The 16,821-nt window shown below is 43.2% G+C and overlaps 1 protein-coding gene and 1 pseudogene across 1 annotated transcript in view; both read left to right on the top strand.

The window, feature by feature from the left end:
* The window catches only part of Galnt17 (polypeptide N-acetylgalactosaminyltransferase 17), a 488,817-nt gene that overhangs the window by 444,728 nt on the left and 27,268 nt on the right, over positions 1–16,821 (top strand). The window contains exons 7-8 of the mRNA XM_004840005.4: positions 9,045–9,230; positions 12,315–12,452. Of these exons, the coding sequence (XP_004840062.1) occupies positions 9,045–9,230; positions 12,315–12,452 (324 nt within the window). The remainder of the gene's footprint in view (positions 1–9,044; positions 9,231–12,314; positions 12,453–16,821) is intronic.
* On the top strand, positions 4,040–9,017 carry LOC147822630 (lipase member I pseudogene; annotated as a pseudogene).

Raw genomic sequence — 16,821 nt, 5'->3', positions numbered from 1 at the left:
CGCTTACAGGTGGATCATGGTGGTGTGACTTTGAGTACTGTATATGGTTCCTGACCCCTTCCTCTCTGGCCCTGTTCCCCTGCTCTGTTTCCTGGCTGCCATAAGCTGAGCAGCTTTCCTCCTCCACACCCTTCCCCCACACTATTTCTACCTTGGAGCCAGCCAAACATGGACTGAACCCATTGGAACCATGAGTCAAGTAAACCTCTTTTTTAAATTAGAGGTGTCAGTTTTTTGTCCTAGCCTTGGAAGCAGTGGCTAATACACCACCTATTTTCTGTGATAATCCGAGACAGTTTCATTTGTTTCCTGCTTCCCATACCCCAGAGGCCTAGGTAGGTTTGGGTGGGCATGTGGCCCAGTGAACAGTGCTTCTGTGTATCCATTTACACAAGCAAGAAACAGGAATAATTCTTAACTGTTCTTCTCCCTTCTAGTCATATACAGTCCATTCCTAATGATTTCATTTATTAAAAAGCCCTCAGATCTGTCCACCTCCCTATCTCTTTGCCTTATCTCTGTCTGCCTGAGCCAAAGCTACTGACTTTTCCCCTCTGCATAATGGCAAGACCTTCATATTTTCTCTTTCTCTCCCCTTCCTTTTTCCAATCCTTTCTCCACACTTTAGAGTGGTCTTTTCAAATCCACATCTCTCAATGTTCTTCTTTATCCACCCTTTTTTCCTAGTACCAGGGATTGAACCCAGGACCTTCACAATGAGCTATATCCCTAGGCCCTATTTTTTTTTAGACAGTCTCACTAAGTTGCTAAGTTACCCAGGCTGGGCTCAAACATGTAGTCCTCCTGCCTCAGCCTCCTAGGAGTGTTGTGATTATAGGTGTGTGCCACTACACCCAGCTTTAGTGGTTTCTCATTTAGAGCAAAGGCTAATTTCCTAAACTTGGCCTGCATGCCCTTGCCTGGTGTGCATCCTGTCTACCCCTCTAACTTTGCTTTACACTCTCCTCTTCCATCCCTACTCTGAGTCTACTTTCTGAACTACAACCACATGGCTTTTCTTCCAGGTCCTTCATTGTTCCACCTATATCACTTATCCATTGCTCTGTAAGTTGTGGCTAAAGTAACTGATTTGCTCACAATTCTGGTCTGGCAGTTTGGACTGGGCTCAGCTGGGTGATTCGTCTGTTCCACTGAACATTGACCAGGCTCAGTGCTCATGCACTGGCAGTTGGCCAGTGGGTTGGTGGGGGTGGGAGGTGTCTGGACCCATGTGGCCTCACTTACATGCCCTGTCCTCAGCCAGAATGAACAGGGTGGCTGGACCTTTCCATTCTGTGGTCTTTCATCCTCAGTTTCACCACAGCAGTGAACTCAGGATTCCCACAAGGAGAAGGTGGAAGTGACCAAGCCTGCACAGTGTAAGCTGCACTCCTACTGCATTCTGAAAATCAGTGAAAGGCCTAAAACCAGCCCCAATTCAAGGAGAGACAAAACAGGTCCAGCCCTTCTCTAGGAGGCACAAAAAAGATCAAATTGCAAAGAACCATGGGAATAATTACTGCCATCTTTGAACCCAGCCCACTGCCCACAGTCACTCCTCCACAAGATCACCACAGCAGTGCCAGCTGCCTCTATTCCTGAGACCCTCACCTGCTTTCTCAACTCAATTCCCACCAGCCCTTCAGACCTCACCTCAGTGGCCCTGCTTCACAGAAGCTTCCTCTGAGTCCCCTGACTGTGTCCTTTTGTTAAATGCTGGTGTTTCTAGCATTGTGTTGCTTTGCTTCATGGGATTTAGCTCCATTCATGATGATACATTTCTGCTTTTGAGTATTCCATTAATGTGTGTCCCTTGATAGATCATCAGCCTCAGGACAGCAAAGACCTTGACAGTTGATACTTCCCAATACAGCCCCCTGCACTAGAAAGTAGAATGGTGATGGGAGGAGGAAGGGAGGGATGGAAGAAGAGGGAGAGATAGAGAGAGGGCAAACTCAGAGCCTCATGAAGGATAGGCAAGTGCTCTACCAGTGGGTAATATTTTGGTGAACAAATAAGTTAATAAATACCTGTTCCTAGAGTTGCCACACTGTCTGATGGCTCACCACCCTTTTTGAGTTTTTTTTATCTTTTGTCTTCTGACTTCTTTGGGTTTTTTTTTTTTTTGCCATTTTTGCCATTTCTGGGGGTTCATCAGAAGTGAACTCGAGGCTTCATGCAGGCTGAGAAAATGCTTTCCCATGGACCAAAACCTTGGGCCCCAGCCTCGAACTTGTGATCCTCCTGCCTCAGCCTCCTGAGTAGCTGGGATTACAGGCACCACCACACCCAGCTCATTGCCATTTAAGCATGGCTACCAACCCACTTCCTAGCAGAGGAACACCAAAAACCCTTCCTGGCCCATTCCAGCCCCTCTCCTCTGTATACTCCCTGCTCTGTATGAGGAAATCTGGCCTGACAAGCTAGTCCAAGGGCAGTTCCTCCTGCTCTACCTCCTTGGGATCAGAGATGTACCAATCAGATCTTCATTCCCACTTTCCATATGTTTCCCCTTGGTATCATTTCTTTCACCCAGTGGGAAGTCGCCATCTTGGCGGGTGAGCATTGATGTAGAGAACAGATCCTCAGGATCCTCCTTGGGATCAGCAGCACTTGGGATGCACATATCTGCTTCTTAGGTCTGGAGAAAGGTTACCCAGATCACCCCTTGTTGAGGGAGCTCCTTTTGGCTTTCAGCGCTCCCACATAGAGTCAGAGGCCAAGATAGAAGGGACCAGCTCTTTCTGGAATACCTCGTCATAGTGGCCTTGGCTGCTGACCTGTTGGTTTGTTGCTAAGACTCAAAAACATTTACTTCACTTACTTGAACTTCTTCACTTCTGCTTGGCAATGGACCATCTTCATGTCAACTTGTCATTCTTTAGAGTCAGCTGTGAACTCAGCCTGTGCCCACTCCCAGTCAGCCCAGGGCAGAGCCCTTGGGACTTGAAACTCACTCAGCTCCGTGGCTCCTCCCAGGTTCCTTTGCTCCCCATTGACCTTATGTAGCAGGAGGCTTTGACCTCTGACCCGAAGGGTGTCATTGGTGCCACCAAAGATCCACCGAGCTTCCTTGGGACATATGCATACATGCTGCCTCTCAGACCCTTCATAGTTCCCCTCACTCATTCTGGTTACAGTGCTAGGAAGAGGCACCAGCCAGGCTCCCAAAGTGGGGGCAAGGCTGTGGCTGAGAAATACTGAGATGTCCATGGCCACAGGTCTGCTCTCCCTGGATAGGAGTCAGGACCTTCAGTACCCATCAAATAAGGGCAGACCTGCTGCTATGGCACATGGCTAGAGCTGGGGTTCTACCTTCCCCACTTCCCGATACTGGGGTTCTGCCTCCTCCAGTTACTTACCCCACCCCTGTGACCCTCAGGTTCCTCTTCTGTGAGGATTTGATGAGTTACTTCTGTGAGGATTAATGAGTTCACATTTGGCTCTGCCTGTATTCACTGGACTGGTCCTGGGGTTTGGAACAGAGGGGACGCTGGCTTTTCTGAGGAGAGAAGGCATGAGTACTGGAGGCCAGAGACAGAGAGGGCACAAGGAACTATTCCAAGACTGAGACTGCTTCTCAGGGCCCTGGGCTGGGCTTAGTTTGCCTCCAACATGTGTGTGTGTGTGTGTGTGTGTGTGTACCCACACGCGGTGTCTCTTCTTTTTTCCTTCCATTTTCGCTCTGCACTGCCTCTTCCCTGCATTATTTCCAGAGTGGTATGCAGCTTGCATGTTCCAATGATGCCATTCCTGTCACATAAAACATGTGCCTTTGCTGGATTCTCTCATGTAAGGCTCTAAACCCAGTCTCAGTGGGTGGCCATGACAGGCTGAGGGCTGGCGTCCATCCAGGTGGGGCAAGCGGGATGACAATAGGAATGGACTCTAGGTTTTGTCAGGATTACAGCCACCCAGTTCTCAGCAAGCCACTGAGCGGCCTTTTCTCTGCTTCTCAACAGTGTACCAATTCTTGGGTTTAGAATGGATGCCTTCTGGATCCCTGAGCTGACCTGTTGTCTGGGTGGTCTTCTGACTGGGGCCTGTGCACACTTGGCATGGATACTTTTCTCTTTCATCAAAATCCACACCAGTTTCTAGGAAGTCTGTTGAGAAGAGAAGACTATGCCTTGAATTCTCTAAGCTAAATGTAAAGGATTCCTTCAAAGAACTGTTTATTCCTAGGTTAAAGATAATTCTGATGCTGTATACAAGGAACAACCTAAACTGTGCTGAGCCACTGTTTAAGCAAAATAACTCGCTTAATATTAATTTCAGTAAACACCAAAAAACAGTCTGGCTTATTCATGGATACAGGCCAATGGACTCCACACCATTATGGCTTCACAAATTTGTATGGATTTTGCTGAATAAAGAAGATTTGAATCTAATTGTAGTAGACCGGAACCAGGGTGCTGCAACTTTTATTTACAACAGAGCAGTTAAAAACACCAGAAAAGTTGCTGAGATTTTAAGTAGGTACATTCAGAACCTTTTGAGGCAGGGAGCGTCTCTTGGCAATTTTCATTTCATAGGTATGAGCTTAGGGACTCATATCTGTGGTTTTGTTGGGAAGATATTTCATGGTGAACTCGGAAGAATAACAGGTCTTGATCCTGCCAGGCCAAAATTTTTTGGAAAACCATCAAACAGCAGATTAGATTACACAGAGGCAAAGTTTGGGGATGTCATCCACTCTGATGCCGATGGTAACAAAGAAGAATTATGGCTTAATTATTTTTAAGTGAAAAACAAAATGTAGACCATAGGGAAGAGGAGATTAAAAGAGGAGGAAAAACTATGGATAAAAAATTTTGGGTGTTTATGATCTGCTGCATTGTCAAATAGCACTGTTTGCCTTTAGTTTGCCTCCTTCAAATTTCACAAAGAATCATGTCGTCTTAAGAATTGAGATTTCATGAAAATAGTTTATTCTGTTCAGGCTGCTGCCAGTCATTGATTTGGTCATATTTCCTTCTCACACTTAATGTTCCTGAAATATTTGGGTTTTTATTCTTTAATCGTGTGCTTGATATGAGGTATATCAACTAGAACTAACCATAGCATTTCAGCTGCAAATAGAGTATCTTTTCCTAAAGGTAGGAAAATAGTTTCAGTATTTTTTTATTATCTTCATGAAAATCTCTAACAAAGCATTAGTAATATTTGTCAGAGCACTTCACAGTGCCCTGATGTCTTTGTCCTTTGATCTGGTAGTACTATTTGTTGAGTAGTTCATATGTATCATGCAGTGATTCAAATGCTTTATGTGAATTAAATATTAAATTTTCTTATGTCCTAATGAGATCATTACTATATCCCGTTTACACATTGGTGAACTAGGGTCAAGGTCACAAAGGCAGTAAGAGGCCAAATCAGAATTTAAAACCATGTCTTTTGATTACAGAGTTGGCACTTCATTGATACGTTATTCGGATGAACTGATAATTTGGGTGCCTTGTAGTTTAGGGAATGGGAAGGGTATAGTGCTAAGATAGAGAAGGGAGGAGATGAAACTAAGACTGCTCCTACTTTCATTATTCCTGAAGTTTCCTTTCTTTTTGATCCAAACAATACTGCCTTATTACCCTGAATTAATCTTTTGGTAAGCCACACCAATTTTTTTGTCTTATATGTATATATAAAAATATATCAAATATATATCAATATGAATGTGAGATAAGACAATTATTCGACCCTCATGACTACATGTGAATGGACTAAGACTATTTTCGAAATAACTGTTCTTGATTTAGAGTCTAAGTTCACCTTCCCTCTTCCAGAAAGTCATTGCTTAAAGATCTATAATTTTATTATAATAACCCAACCTAACATTCTTTTTAAAAATAACTTTAGCCCTTAATTTCAGCTTAGCACAGCTTCACATAGTACACCAGTTGACTGGAACTGGACACTCTCTTGTCTGAACTCATTTTTTTCCATGAAACTGTAATTTAATTCTGGATATGGCCTTTCCAATTAACTCTTTGTGTTTTTCACTATCTCTGTTTGCATTTAACATTTGTTTGCATTTATAGTGTTTGCTTTTTACATTTCTTGATAAACTGTGTAGGAATGAAAAAAATTTAAAAAATAAAAGATTACAGCCACCCAAGCCAGCTGCAGGACCCCTGCACCAGCACAGACCCTGCCTTCACCCCAGCTCAGAGGGATCCAACAGAAAGATGTGCTTTCAGGATATCAAACAGGGTGAGGCCCCATCCTCCCAGCTCTACAGGAAGAGTGGAGTGGTTCTGAATTGGTGCCCATTGAGTGTGGCAGCTGATTCCACGTCACAGAGCCCAAGATCAGAAGTCCATGTCCCTGAAGGCTGGAGAGACGTGCAGAGCTGCCTGGCCCCTGCCTGGCACAGCACTCCTTCCCTGGCCTGATGCACTCAGTATCTGGCTCCTCCACCCTCTCACCTCTGCAGCCACATCCGCTCGGCCCTTCCCATCAGCTGCGCTGCACCCCAGGCTTGGAGACAGCCTTAACCTTGGTCTGAACATCTTGGGAAGGACTTGGCACCAAGTCAGCCTAGCTGGGGATTCATTTCCCACCTGTCACCCTCCCTTCATATGACTGCATCTCTGATCTCTGTTCAGTAATTAATTTGCACAGGGATCTGCTTTGCTTTGTCTGTTTTCCTGATTCCTCTCAAATTGAAGTTCATCCATGAATCTTTAATTCTCATCTCTCTATAGATTTATTTATTTTTATACCAGCTTTCTCAAAATATCCATATAGCATTGCAGTTCACACATTTAAAGTGTATGCTTCAGTGATTTTTCATATAGTCAGAGTTGTGCAAGAATCACACAAGCAATGTTAGAACATTTTCATTGCTCTGTAAAGAAACTCCATCCTTATTAGCAGTCACTTCATCTTCCTCTGACCCCTACCCTCAGGCTTAGGTCCCCATCAATCTACTTTCTTGCTGTCTTTATGTATCTTCCTATACTGGACATTTTTAACAAATGGAGTCATAAAATGTGGCCTTTTGAGGCCACCTTCTTGTACTTACTGTGTTTTCCAGGTTCATCTATAGTATAGCATATATTAATATTGCATTCTTTATTAACAAATAATATTACTGTGCATGGCTATGCCACATTTTGATTATCTGTGTGAGTTTAGCTTTTACATTTAGGTCTTTGATTCAACTTAAGCTAGCTTGTGTATATGATATTAGGTAGGAATTTCCATTCTTTGCATTTTGTCTCAGAATAATTTTTGAAAACTATTCTTTTTTGCATTGAATTGTCTTGACACTCTTTTCCAGTATCAGTTGACCATGAATGTGAGAGTTTATTTCTGGACTCTTTTCTCTATTCTATTGGTCTATTTGTCTGCTCTTATGCCAGTTCTGCATTGTCTTGATTTTGGCAGTTTTGTGTTAAGTTTTAAAGTTTCAAGTGAAGTTACCTAATTTTGTTCAACATTGTCTTAGCTATTTAGGGCCACTTGTATTTCCATATGAATTTTAGGAGCAGCATGTTAATTTCTGCAAAGAAACTGGCTGGGATTTTGATAAGAATTGTGTTGAATCTTTATATCCATTAGAGGAGTATGGTGATCTTAACAATATAGGTCTTCTAATCCATGAACATGGGATGTCTTTCTATTCATCCTCTAAATTTTGCAGTATCCCTGTGAAACCTGGTATTTTTGTACTACCTTTGAACTTCAGCTATCTTGCACCTTCTAAGACATGTTTCTTGCCTTTGTTTCCCACAGGCCTTTTTGCCATGTTTTGCCTTCCTGACTTGACATTCTCCCACTGCCAGTAGCTGTTTCTGTCCCAACATGTGGAGATAACTAGTTGTGGGGTTCCAGATCAACCTCTCAGGACCACCCACTCTCTACTATTCTCTTCGCTTAGATTCTCCTCCTTGAAGAAGAAATATCAGAATTCTTACATATGGGAGAATTTTCCATCTGTATTATTTTCCTGTGGTGTACCTTAAGTGGGAAGTAGAAACAGGAGATACACACACCACACACACACACACACACACACACACACACACCCCGATTGTCCATCTAATTCAATCAACAAAGGTCCAGAGAAGGATACCTTTGATGTGCTTGATTCCAGGAGACCAAAGGTTACAGGGCCTACAGTGACCCAACTTGGGCCTAGCATACATTGTTTGTGCCTGTGTGAGTCAGCTCAGCAGTAAACTGTCCCTCGTGCAGACACAGCACCCCCACAGCAGGGCAGTCTCGCAGGTCCCTGCACTGCTCTAAGTTTTCTTCTTCTTCTTTGCTCTACTGGTACTAGGAAGCTCATTTTCCAAATATAACCTTCTTGCTAGCCAGAAATGCTTTGTTTTTCCCATCAGAAGCACAAGTTGGGTGGTTCAGCTTTACCCTTAGAGAAAGGCTTTCTTATCATGGATGCAAAGGATGATAAGCCCCACTTCCTTGAGCTGTTGCATTGCTCAAAAGCAAGCATCATTTCCTCCTGCCATTAGAATGTTCCAGTAACAGCAAGTGATACCTGTTTATGGTGACACTGGATCTGATGCTTCCAGAAGGATTGGTGTCAGTGCCCTTAAATCTCCAAAATAAAGCACGTTAACAATACAGAACTAGACCAATGTACATACTTGGTGTTGATATGAATAAAGAGGGTCTTGTCTTTAGTATGAATTTCTGTGCTTGGTTGGCAGGACGCAGTTTCAGCCAGATGGGAAAGAAAATGTTTACAGATGCAATTGTGCACTATTGAGAACTTAAGAACATCCATGTGTCACACTGGGCACTTTGGTTTATAAGGCTTTCTTACCCAGACCTGGATTTATATCCTGAGCTAGTATGTCTATAGTAATTCTCCCAAAACACCTTTTCCATGTGCTTTAGTCAGGTCAAGTTAAGCTACACTGCTACAACAAACCAACCTTGATATCTCAGTGTCTTTGTATATAAAAATGCATTTCTCATTTGTGCTATGTTGGCTGCATTGTTGCCTTTGGGCCTCAGGGTAGGCAGTGGCCTCTGGGAATTTCTCTGCCAAGCTGATGGAGTCTTTGTGTCTCCAGGTGTGGCTTTGTGGGGGCAGCATGGAGGTCCTTCCTTGCTCACGCGTGGCCCACATTGAGCGGAAGAAGAAGCCATACAACAGCAACATTGGCTTCTACACCAAGAGAAATGCTCTCCGGGTTGCGGAGGTCTGGATGGATGATTACAAGTCTCATGTGTACATCGCGTGGAACCTGCCGCTGGAGGTAGGACCCAGCAGCCTTTCCCCAGCACCCAAGAGCAGTGAACTTTACTGTTTGGCAGGTCACAGATCCTTTTGTTTAGTTTGTATTTTTAAATTAATTTAGTTTCTAAACTTGTATTTATTTGTATTTGTGGTTCTGGGGATTGAACTCAGTGCCTTGGAAACCTTTGTTTTATTTTATTTTGTTTTAAATCAGAGTCTTGCTGAGGCACTAGCTTGTCTGGGCTGGGCTCCACCTTGCTACCCTCCTGCCTCAGCCTCCCAGGTTGCTGGAATTATAGTCATCTGCCACCACTCCCAGCCACAGGTCCTTTCAATAAGCTTCTTTCCCCAAATAGATGTTCATTCTTCAAAAGTTCTGAATGCATTTTGGGAGATTCATGGATAGAATTTTAGATCCCTTGCTTTACACTGAGTCAGGTATAACAAAAACCTCAAATCTGTTTATTAAGATTAGAAGCATCTTATTTTGCTAATTCCAGCTTTATTATACTAATCTAGCTGCCTTCTCCCGAACATACATTGTGTCCAGAATGTCCTTGCCAGAGTTTTTGGCACCAGACCCCTCATCCGCTCTCACTGCGTGGCGTCTCCTGCTCCAGCTGCCCTGCCTTGCCCTGCCCCCAGCTGAATCTTTTGTCTCCCCACCTCCCTCCCTCCACATTCTGCTCAGACTACGCCAGGGAACATTCCCCTGTGACTGCAGCCCCACAGGGACAACACAGTCATTGCGCATGGCTTGAATCCCAGATCTGTTGCTCACTACTAAGGAGATCTTGACCAAATCCACTCGTGATCCCCGTAGCTTTGAGTTCTCGGCTATAAAATGGGGACAACAGCAGGTCTTCCTTCCTGGGATAACCATGAGAACTAAATGGGCTAGTACCCATGACATGCTCAGAGCAGGCTCTGGCACAGCATGCACTGCCTCTCAACCTGCATAGTGGGGAAGTGACCTGCACTCTCAGCCACATCTGGGCTGTTTCCTTGGCCAGAACCCCTGGAGGTGTCTGAGCTTTGCCCTAAGAAATTTTCCTGGGATGGTTGCTCACCAGCAGACAGCAGCCTTTGTGTTTAAGGAGATAGATCCCAGAACAGTGGAAATGTGTTGAAGGTATGCAAGAATTATGTGTAAAAGGATAAAAGTGAAGAATGTATACCATTGTTGTTACAACTTGTGAAATGCATCCTAAAGAACTTAAAGGTCTCTCACAGCACTTAAAGCTGTTAATCTAGAAGTGCTTTTACACCTTTTTATTATATAAAGATAGGTAACATTTGTTGAGCACTTACTATGTTCCTCATTTAATTCTCATGACAGTCTCATGACAGAGGAACCTTCTGCCTCATTTTCCTCCGGTAAAAGCGTGGATTGTTGATAGTTAACTTGTAGGGCTCCTTTGAAGATAAAATTAAGCTCAAAATAGAGCTTAGCAATATTAAATGCTCAATAAATGCTACCGGAATATGAGGCTATTATGATGTCCATTTTACAGATGAGGAAACTGAGAGTCTGAGAGGTTAAAGGGACTTGTTTCAGGTCCTACACATAGCACATGGGCAGCGATGTGAAATGACATCTTCATGAGACCCTCCCACCTCCGTGTGGAGTCAGCAGAGCAGGTGCCACCATTATTCCTGCCTGGTAGAGGACCAGTCATGACCCGGAAAGGATGCTGTGTCCAGAGGTCTCAAGAGCTGAATCTCCTGGCTCTGGCCCCGTGACTTCTGGTCCTGCACAGGCCACGCATCCTGATGAGCGGCAGTTTGATGTGCAGTTTGGGTTCGCTCTGTGAAAGCAGAGTAGATTATCCGTGAGGACATCACTGTAGACTTTTACAGCAGGATGCTCCTCCAGTGGAGTTTCTGCAAATATTCCTTGACCTGAAAAAATCCTAACTCCAAAGCACTGCTGGTCCCAAGTATTTCAGATAAGACCTACTCACCTATTTTACTGTTCCACTATTTTTTCCTATACATCTCTACCTATGAAGATGTTTTATTTACAAATTAGACACAGATGAGATTAATAATAACAAAATAAAATAGAACTGTTATAACAATATACTGTGATAAAAGTTACTTAAAACTTGGACGTTGTTTCTTCCTGGAATTTTCCATTCAATGTTTTTAGGCTCTGGTTGATTTGGGATAACTAAAACCACAGAAAGCAAAAACCACAGTCAGAGGGGGACACTACTGGGTTACAGTAATGTCACTAGTCCCTAAGCCAGATGATATCAACCATGCTTCTCAAAAGTTACCGTTTTCATTATCCATGCTAAAAATATTCAACCAAAGAGTTATATATTGCTGTTTGGGTTTTCTTTTGAATTTTATTAAGTATAACATTTAAAGGAATCTGTTTTCCTTTTTCAAAAATCACAATCTGGCTGCTGAAGAAATCATAATGAAATAATTTGAACTACTGTTCCCACTCCCCTAGATGTCACCAGGCTGACCCCATGCCCAGTGAGAATCCTCTCCATTTATTCTCAGCCATCTTGTGGCTGAGCCCGCGGAGTCATATTTCAGATACTTTATTTCCCCCTGTCAGCACACAGCAGCCCATTACAGGTTCATTTCTGTAAAAGCAGAGTGAATTATTCATTAGAACATCATTACAAGCTTTGCAATGGAAAATTATTTTCCCTTCTGCATGTAATGAACTTCACAGAGAGCCAACAAAGAGGGAAATTACGCATGTATAGGAAAGAAAGGCAGGAGGATGTTATAAGCATTTATTTTCTTGTCTTAATCAAATAATTCCTCTAATCATTGGCTCTGATGACTACTGAGGAAATGTGGGAGAGAGGGAGCTGGAGATGTCAAAGTGAAGGTCTTGGGAACCCTTTGCCCCATAATGACAAAGACGGTGACTACTCTGGGGACATCATGCTGCAGGGACCTGGGTGCACTCAGGAGAGAAGATTCTGTAGCCCCGGTCTAGGTGACCAAGTTTGTCTCCTTAGATGACCCTCTCAGTAAGTCCTTAGGCTCGCGACCTCTGGAAGGGACCCCACCCGTGCCTGCTCCAGCCAGAGTCCCACAACCACTCACGCCCCTTGCTTCCCTCTGCTTCCAGAATCCGGGGATTGACATAGGCGATGTCTCTGAAAGAAGAGCATTAAGGAAAAGTCTGAAGTGTAAGAATTTCCAGTGGTACCTGGACCATGTCTACCCAGAAATGAGAAGATACAATAACACCATTGCTTACGGAGAGGTAATTCAGACCATGCCTGCTATAGGCTGGGTTTGATGTGCAAACTCTGTGGAGTGATTTGCTGTGGGAGAATAAAGCCATTCATTTTTACATCCATCCACCCATCCATCCATCCACCCACCCATCCATCCACCCGTCCACTCACTCATCCATCCATCCATCCACCTATCCATCCATCCACCCACCCACCCACCCATCCATGCACCCATCCACACACTCATCCATCCAACCATCCATCCACACACTCATCCTTCCACCTATCCACCCATCCATCCACCCACCCATCCATCCACCCACCCATCTACCCACTCATCCATCCAACCATCCATCCACCCACTCATCCTTCCACCCAACCACCCATCCATCCATCCATCCACCCATCCACCTACTCATCCATCCACCCACTCATCCATCCATCCATCCACCCACTCATCCATCCACCCATCCACCCACTCATCCATCCATCCATCCATCTGTCCACCCACCCATCTACCCACTCATCCATCCAACCACTCATCCATCCACCCACTCATCCTTCCACCCACCCATCCATCCATCCACCCATCCACCCACTCATCCATCCATCCATCCACCCACCCATCCACCCACTCATCCATCCAACCACTCACTCATCCTTCCACCCACCCATCCACCCACTCATCCATCCAACCACTCATCCTTCCACCCACCCATCCACCCACCCATCCAACCATCCATCCATCCATCTACCCACCCATCCATCCATCCATCCACCCACTCATCCTTCCAACCATCCACCCACCCAAATATCCAGTGAAGAGGATCTCTGTGGCTAGCAAGAGTGTGAGGAACAAAAGGCTGTGGTGACCCTGATGAGCCCTGTTGGAGACATTTTGACATTGAGGTCCTCTGGGAGCTGTAAGTGGAGACACTGAGCAGGAAGCTGGTCATAAACAGAAACAGGAACTGGCATCCTCCTCAGCCCAGTGCTGTGACCAAAGCCACTTAACAGCAGAGAAGGCAGACAAAAAAGAATCTTCTCAGGTTCTCTAGGATGGGATCATCTGACCTTTCATTAAAACAAATCAATTTTTTCCTTATTACAAATACCATAACTATGCATTTTAGAAAATTTTCCTAATAATAATAATAATAGATTATAATAACCATGAACATTTATTAAATATTTCCAAGAGGCCAGGCACCAGTTCTGAGCATTTTTCATATACATATTCATTTCACCTTCACCTTATGAGACAGTAGTGTTATTTCCATTTTATTGATAAGAAAGCGGCAACTTAAATTGTATAACTTATCTAAGGTCACAGAGCTTATAATTCATGAGGCCAGGATTGGATATAGGCATTTTGACACCAAAGATAATATGTGCCCTTTGATATATTGTCTTCTTTATTGTGTGTATATTTGGGTATATTTTTACTAACACAGTGCTGTCCATAATACCTAAAAATTTGAAATTTTACTCAATGACATATGGAGGATATTTTCCTGTGTCATTACCACTCTTCCTGCAGCACTATTAAGGCCGCACAGGATTCCGTGTTTTGCATGAACTGTGCTTTGTTTGAGAACCTAGACATTCGCATGGATTCCATTTTGACAAAATCCTAAGTACCATTGCTGAGAGCATCCATCTATGTAAACATTTGTGCATTTACCTCATTACTTCCTTCTGGTGACTGCAAGCAACATCCATAACACCCAGTCGGGACAAGGGGCAGGGAGCCCAGGGCTCTTGGCCAAGCCGAGACACAGCCCAGTGCCACAATTTAATTTCCTTCCCAGAGCTGCCTGGGCCTCCCTAGTGACTACCAGGATAAAAGTAAACAGTCTTCCTTTAATGTAGCACTTAACGTTTTTCTCCAACTATGAATTTTCCTGTTCTCTGCCCAACGCCCTAGATAGAAAGTCAGCCACAGGTTAATCACCAGCATTGGATTAGGAGGCCAACCCTCTTGAGCTAGATGCTCACTTCTGGCAGGGACAGTGTCTAACAGGGACATGGGAGAACTCTGGAACCAGCCCATTCAATTCAGATCCTAGTGGGTTGTTACCAGTTGTGTGGCTCCTTTGGGCTTCCATCCCTTCATCTGTAAAATGAGAGAGATTAAAGCATCTGCAGCCTAGGGTTGATGGGAGGAAAACTCAGCGCACTGTGTTGAGTTCTGAGAACAGTTCCTGGCACACAGCAGGAGTGATTAATAAGTCTTAAATGACTCGTCTTTTCTTCTTCAAAATAAAGGTATGTATTATTATTTTTTGGTTATCAAAGTAAGATCAGATGTAAAAGAGGCATCAAAAATGAGAGGCTGGGAATGGATTATTCCTAAGACAATTGGATAAATTGCCCAGCTCTTTGGAAAAGAAGTCAATTTAGATTCTTACAGCTCATCATATACCAAAGTACGTCTCAGATGGACTACCACCTCAAATGAAAGAAAAGAAACCATTAAAAAACCATGTGGAAATAGAGATGAATCTGATCTCCAGAGAGACATGGACTTTTTAAGAATGAAAGTGGTGGAAGGAAAACAGAAAATGGATCTGAGCTCATGAATAGCAAAATAACCTATACATCAACTGAATAGGGGAATGAAAATAGGTCAGACAGGAAATATGTATGCCAGAAATCCTATGGGGAAATGAATAACACTCATTCATGTATAATGAGCTCTGCAAAGTGACTTAAATAAAAAAAATAGTTAAAATAATAAAATAAAACACTCCCAAAGAAAAATAGACAAAATACAAGGAAGGCCAGTTACACAGAGAGAATACAAATGATTGAAAAATACAGGAGAGTTTTTGATTCATTTTATTATCAGAGAAACTAAGTTTTTAAATATATTGAGGTAGCTGTTTTTCAACCTAACAAATGAATAAAGATTTAGTATTTGGAACGAATGTTCCTACTTTGCTGTCAAGGTCTTGGTAAAATGAAAAATCACATATCCTCCGGTGAGAATACAAATTGAAACAAGCTTTTTAAAAAGCAATTTGAACCACATGTATTAAAAAGCTTAACGATAGTCATACTTTCTTCTCCACTCTTTTCCCACAAAAATAACTTGAAATAGGGACATAGATGTGAGAGTAAAATTGTTCATCTGAGTGATTTTATTTTTTGGAGCAAAAATTTGTTAATTTAACTTGAAGATTAGTTAAAGATAATATATTCATAGCTTGAACAATTTTGCAGCCGTTACAAATAGTGTGTACAAAATTTTAATAATGTGAGAAAAATATTGATTCTATAATGCTGAGGAGGAAGAAAGCAGGATGATAAAAAAAACTAGATTAGCCACTAAGTTAGATCAGGAGCAAGAGAGTAACAGGAGAAAAAAGAGATGGTATTACAGTTGCCTCTAGTAGGGGAGCCGCAGGGATTTTTTACATGGATACAATTTTCACTGTTTTGATGATTTCATAATTAGAAGAAAAGTCATTGTTAAAAATGACATTAAAAATGAGAAGATAGTAGAACCTAGCTAGGGCTGCTATGCACAGCTGCACAGTCAGCACACTGCATAACTCTGAAGGTGCCATTCACATTAGCCATAGTAACAGTGATGCCCTTGGAGCTGTAGTGGGGTAGCCTTGGAAATGACAGAGATCATAGTCTGATATTTCATAAAGGGCAAGCCTTTCCTTTTAGCACTTTTTCCTATATTTAAACAATAAATTCAATCTACACATGCTATGGGAAATTCAGAGATGGAAACAAAACCTTCCAAATCCCAATTACCAGATATAATCCCTGGTAACGTTTTAGGACACTTGCTTCTCTACTTGCTGAGCTTACTATATACTTAAATTGTATTTCAGATGGGTGCTAGCATTAAATGAAAGTAATGATATTCATAAAATTCAGGTTGGTACCAGAGTTTACCATTATTTGTTTTGCCATATCCAGAACCCAGTGCAGTGGAGCAGGAAGATGACTATTCAGAGCAGGGTCAGCTGATCCCAGACCTACTTAGATAATGAATCCAAGATCTGGACCTTTGAATTTCTGTTCCTCTCTGTTCGCTCTCCATCCCTTTTCGGTTGCTACAATAAAATAGCAGAGACTGCATGATTTATGAAGAAGGAGGGTTTGCTCTGACCCATGGTGCTGGAGGCTGGGAAGCCCAGCAGCTTGGTCCTGACCTGCGATCAGTGGTGTCCTGCTGGGTCAGACCTTGGCTGAGAGCATCACAGGTGCACGTCAGGTCTCCTTCCTCTTCTTACAAAGTCCCCAGGGCCACCGTGGGCCCTCCCCCCACTTCCCAGAGGCCTCCCCTCCAAACACCATTCATGCATGAGTTTGGGGGTTAGGTTCCCCACCCCTGAGATTTTGGGGGGAACCCAAACCCTAGGAGCTGGAATG

Source organism: Heterocephalus glaber, unplaced genomic scaffold (assembly GCF_053883595.1).
Source record: "Heterocephalus glaber isolate CG9 unplaced genomic scaffold, H.glaber_assembly_v1.0 deba00001610, whole genome shotgun sequence".
Classification (NCBI taxonomy): domain Eukaryota; kingdom Metazoa; phylum Chordata; class Mammalia; order Rodentia; family Bathyergidae; genus Heterocephalus; species Heterocephalus glaber.
This window is presented reverse-complemented; position numbering and strand designations above follow the sequence as displayed.